Source organism: Pinus tabuliformis, chromosome 3_1, assembly GCF_031772625.1.
Source record: "Pinus tabuliformis cultivar Carrire ecotype Pingquan chromosome 3_1, CPIR1, whole genome shotgun sequence".
In the NCBI taxonomy this organism is placed as follows: Eukaryota; Viridiplantae; Streptophyta; class Pinopsida; order Pinales; family Pinaceae; genus Pinus; species Pinus tabuliformis.
The window spans coordinates 399,731,855-399,736,823 of NC_142301.1; the positions used below are offsets into that span (position 1 = coordinate 399,731,855).

General features: G+C 40.1%; 1 protein-coding gene across 2 annotated transcripts; it reads right to left on the reverse strand.

The window, feature by feature from the left end:
- Positions 1-281: 281 nt before the first annotated feature.
- LOC149187417 (disease resistance protein Roq1-like) lies at positions 282-4,650 on the reverse strand. 2 transcript variants are annotated; one of them, XM_089411350.1, is made up of 4 exons: positions 4,112-4,650; positions 2,864-3,950; positions 2,466-2,765; positions 282-2,278 (listed from the first exon to the last, which is right to left on the reverse strand). In XM_089411350.1, exons 1-4 carry the CDS (start codon positions 4,624-4,626, stop codon positions 641-643), a joined length of 3,540 nt encoding a protein of 1,179 aa, XP_089267476.1. In that variant the 5' UTR covers positions 4,627-4,650; the 3' UTR covers positions 282-640. The 2 variants fall into 2 exon arrangements, with proteins under 2 accessions (XP_089267476.1, XP_089267477.1); XM_089411351.1 differs by having other exon boundaries at positions 287-2,278; positions 2,481-2,765.
- Positions 4,651-4,969: the final 319 nt, after the last annotated feature.

Consider the following 4,969-nt stretch of genomic DNA (forward strand, 5'->3'; position numbering starts at 1 on the left):
GCTGGCTTCTGCATTTGGCACACAAAAATCCTCCTCTGTCTCTAAAATAACATTATAGAGGAGATCATGTTTTATATAATTTTTTGTAATTTATTTAAAAAGGATCCCAAACCATGTACTTCCACTTAATCTAATTCCAGAACCATTGTTCGGTGCCTTCTGGATTTGGCACATTGAAATCCTCCTCTGTCCATAAAATAACATTATAGAGGAGTAATTTGTGATTTCATCATGTTTTATAAAAAAAAATTGGAATTTATTCCACATGTATATGATTATATTATATTGTACAACAAAGTTTTTCTCAAATAACTTTAAAAATAATAATTTAACTTGTTTGCACACAAATAACCTCTCACAAGTCTTTCTGGTCCACATACTACTGCTTCAGCTGCTCCCTAAGATCTAGCAGTTGAGCTCAAGACAGCTGGGATGCTGCCCAGATAGGTACCATTATTATACTGTGGGGAGCTTTTGGTGAAAGACTGTCTTTTTAAAGCAAATAAAACTTACAAGAAGGAAAAGCTCGGATGCCTCAGTTAAAAAGGAAATTTTTTGATACCATTATTAAGCTGTGGGGAGGTATTGGTGAAAAACAATATGTTCATGAGAAGAAACTTACCCGGAACCCGCTCAAAATCTAATCTAATCTGTGAAGCTTTGTCAACTGCGTGAAGGCCCGTCGGCGAAGCTTTGTCAACTGCGCCGATCCCTCCCCCTCAAACTTTGTCAACTGAGTCAACTCCTGTAGGCGCTTCAGCTTTACACATCCAAATACATCAAGCTTTTTTAACGACCTCAAATTTTCAACACCTGGCATGTCTTCTAATTCAGAGCAGTTAGAAACCTCTAATTTTCGAAGCTCTGTGAGCTGCTCCAAGCCCAGAATGCTCTTCAACTTCACACAATTAAATGCCTCCAGAATCTCCAACGACCTCAGATGTTCTATGCCAGTCAGCTCTTCTAAATAAGAACAATTACGAACCTTTAGTGTTCTCAGCTTTGTTACCTGCGCCAAACCCTGTATGTTCTTCACCTTCACACATTCAGATACATCAAGGTTCTCCAATGACCTTAAATTTTCAACACTAGGCAGATCTTCTAAGTCAGGGCAGCTAGAAACTTCTAGTTTTCGAAGATTCGTCAGCTGCTCCAAACCCCGTATGTTCTTCAGCTTTACACAGTTAGTTACCTCCAAGACCTCTAAAGAGAACAGTGTTGCAAAACCCTGCAGCACCTCCACTTCTATGCAACCCTTAATCTCCAGCTTTTGAAGGTTTGCAAGGCCCCAGAGCCCTTCAATTTTCCTCAATTTAGAACACCAAGTCAATTCCAGTGTTATGAGTGCATTTGGCAATGTTCCGACCCCGGCCAGATCGTTACAAGACTTGATGAGTAGGTGTTGAAGATGGGGGCAAACACCTTCTCCAAACGACACCTCATCCAATTTTTGTGTGTTGCACAGTTCCAAATGTTTGAGCCGAAACATCCATTTGTCACTGGATGAGTCCAGATTACTGCATCTTCTTTGCTGTCTCGACTCTGTCAATGTTTCACTTTCTCCATCAACTGTTTTAAAAGGCAGTTCTTGTAAGGAACAATCCTGGACTGTCAACTTAATCAACTGATTCAACATTCCAATGGATTCCCCCAAATGTTTCAATTTCTCGCACCTCCGTAGCACCAAATACTTCAGGCTTCTTAGGTCACCAATCGAAGGTGGAAGCGTTTCCAGCAAAGGGCTTTCCAGTTCAAGCTCTTCTAAATCACTTAACTCTCCAATGTCGCTCGGCAATTCTCTTAAGTTCATAAGCTTTAAATTTAATTTTTCCAGGGACCGTTGATGTGCAACTTGGAAAGGCAATACTACAATTTTGTTACAATAGCTCAGATCTATGTATTTAAGCGTGCTGATTTTTCCAAGTGTTTCGCTTGAGATTGTTAAATCAAAGCACCAGCTTAAATCGAGATATCTCAGCCTGATTAAATTCTTGAAGGAATTTGGAAGCCTCTCCAAATCCATACAGTAAGACAGGTCGATGTGTTCCAGGTTTGTTAGATTCCCCAAGGAATTTGGCAGAGACCTCATTTTCGAGCACCTTCTTAACACCAATACCTTCAAAAACCGCAGCTGACCAATTTCGTCTGGCAACTCTTCAAATTCATTGTGTAATGGGCAATCGATCACAATCTGTTCCAGGTGCTGCAACTTCCCTATGGACTTGGGAATATTCGATAGAGGAGCAACAATCTGTAACTTTCGCAACTGCAAAGGTACCTACAATATTTGTAAAGCTATGAATGATTACTGTAAAGATATGGAGTTGCAAAAATATGTAACTTACTTGTTTCAGTTACTGTAAAGATATGGACGATTATCATCTACAAAACCCTCCCATTCGAAATTGTTTGACACTGTGCCATAATAATAATGATAGCAAATGAACACGCAAATTTGAACTCACCGAATTTCTATTTACCTGCGATTCAGTTTGCCACAATGTTTTCAACTCTGTCCCATGAATTTCTAGAACCCATAAATTCTTTATTGGGATCCAGGAAGGCAGGGAAGGGAGGTGGCACTCGTGCCAGCGAAGCCATATGAGATTCGGCCAGTGCACCCCGCTTAGAGTGCTTTCCATCAGAATTTCCACATCAAGAAGTTGCAACTTCCCTATTTTGTAGCGTGAAAAGAAATTTTGCTCGGAATCATGATCTTTATATTCACTACGAAACAACCTAATTCCCCGTATGTCGATCATTCCCTGATGATTTTTGAAAAAGGAAAGATTGTTTAAAAAACTATAAGTATATTTTGACTGAATAACCAAAGAAGAAGAAGATTGAATGTTTGACTACTTACAGATGAGTGTTGACTCAAATCATCATTGTTCTCTATCCCACGCCAAAGACGACGGGGCAATGCTGGCTCCTTGGCAAGATCTCTTCCGAGATCCCTGAGGTGATCATGCATTATTATGTTATTTTCCATGTCAACCTGCACAAGACACTTCCTCTGTAGAGTTTGAAAACCTAGGTAACCTTTCCAGCCTGATCCTTCCCATATTTTTATGGCAGTATCTTTCTTTTCCCCTATGAAAAAACAAGCAATATCCAAGAATATCTGTTTTTCGTCTCGTTCAAGTGCATCATAGCTAATTTGAAGCGTACTTTGAATCTCATTTGGAAGTGTTTGTTCTAATCTATGCAGTTGTTCTTCCCAGTAATATTTGTCCTGGTTTCCATAAAGAAGTCCCCCAAAAACTTTTAAAGATAAGGGCAATTCTTGGCAAGCCATTAAAAATTGATCTACCAAATATTCAAATCCTGAGAGTGGAAAAGGCTGATGGAAAGCATAGGAGCAGAAGAGTTTTCTGGAGTCCTGTGCATTGAGGCCAGTTAACTGATAAATTGAAGACTCTGGTAATCCTGACCTTGCGAGGACATTTTTGTCCCGAGTTGTAATCAAAATTAAGCTTTCAGGGTGTAGGACTTCCAGGGGCAACAGTGCATCCACCTGATCCGCGTGATCTATATCGTCTAAAACCATTAAGACTCGACAACCTGAGAGATACCTCCTAAGCATCCTTTTACCTTCAGGAACACTGTCTATATCTTGATCCAATTGAATTAAACCGTTCAGAAGTTTTCTCTGCAAGGAATGTAAAGAGTTTTTAGCATTTTCTCTGACATCGAACACAAAGTAGGATTTACTATAATTTGAACTCTTCCTATTGAAGAGTTCCGTGGCCAACGTTGTCTTTCCGACTCCACCTAGACCGGTGATGCCGACGACCTGAACTCCTCTGCGCTGCTGCGATAATACCGTCCTTTCAAAATCTTGTGCTTTCTCATCCAATCCAACGGGGTATTTGGCCACATCCAACTGTGGTTTTTTAACCCTTTTCAACACACATTCAATGACCTTATCCAGCAGCGCTCCCTCGTCGCTAGTTTTTTACAAAACAAAAAGATTAAAACTGTAAGAAAATATATAAAAGTATCTTCGCCGCTATTTATTTAGAAAACAGAAGCTTCAAACTGTCAGAAAATAAATAAATAAATATCAAATACATATTGCCTTCAACAGGGGGGAGTTTTGAGTTCTAACCCTTTAAACGCCTCTAAATCTAATCCACTTATTTCTGAGACACTTGAAAGGGCATTTCTCCACTTCTCAACAGTTGTGGAGTTGTAACGCGGTTGACAGTCGTACGTTCTCTTCTTTTCCAGGTTGTGTAGGGCTCGAGCATATACTCCTTCGTCCTGCCCATGTGTCCACCGAAGATTAGCGGGCGTGACACCGTAAAAAACTGGAATAAGGGGAGCTCCAGACTCCAAGATGAGAAGGAGCTCATCCAAACACCATTTTGATTCTGCATATGTAGCAGAAAAAATGGCTACATGGACAGAGGCACTTGCAATAGCTCCTTTTATTTGAGATGTCAAGTTTTCTCCTTCCTGCAGTTCCTGGTTGTCTAAAAAAACTCGCAGTCCATGGGTAATAAGCCGCCGATAGAGATGGCTTGCAAAGGTCTTTTTAACATCGGGTCCACGATGATTTATAAAGATATCAAAGTGGTAATTGTTGTCTGTATCATCAGAGCTGGAGGTGAAGGCCGCCATAGCCAACTGAAGAATCGAAGACTGCAAAAGTATTGGAATACTGAGATACGAAAATTCTTGGGAAGATTGCAAAAATGGATAGGTCTACTCAGAATCGAGATACCAATAAAGCCTTTACCTTTAGTCAATGCGTGGCAACACACTCACCGACAATAAATCACGGGCGGGATAGTGATGGAAGTTCAGGGGTAAGTTGTTTGTTTTGGGTTGAGTTACGCAAGGTTGAGTAACCCTGGATGTAGATCCAACCGGTTTTCGTTCTATTTAATGTGTGGAGAACAAGTCATTTTTATGTCGCTTTAAATTGATATTTCCACTATTTTTAATTACTCATCTTAAAAGT

Coding starts and splice junctions, on each gene's coding strand:
- LOC149187417 (XM_089411350.1), bottom strand. CDS start 4,626: ATGGCGGCCTTCACCTCCAGCTCTGATGATACAGACAACAATTACCAC. Junction 3,951..4,111: donor GATTTAGAGGCGTTTAAAGG/GTTAGAACTCAA, acceptor GTAAAAAACTAG/CGACGAGGGAGCGCTGCTGG. Junction 2,279..2,465: donor CGCAGGTAAATAGAAATTCG/GTGAGTTCAAAT, acceptor CAAATATTGTAG/GTACCTTTGCAGTTGCGAAA.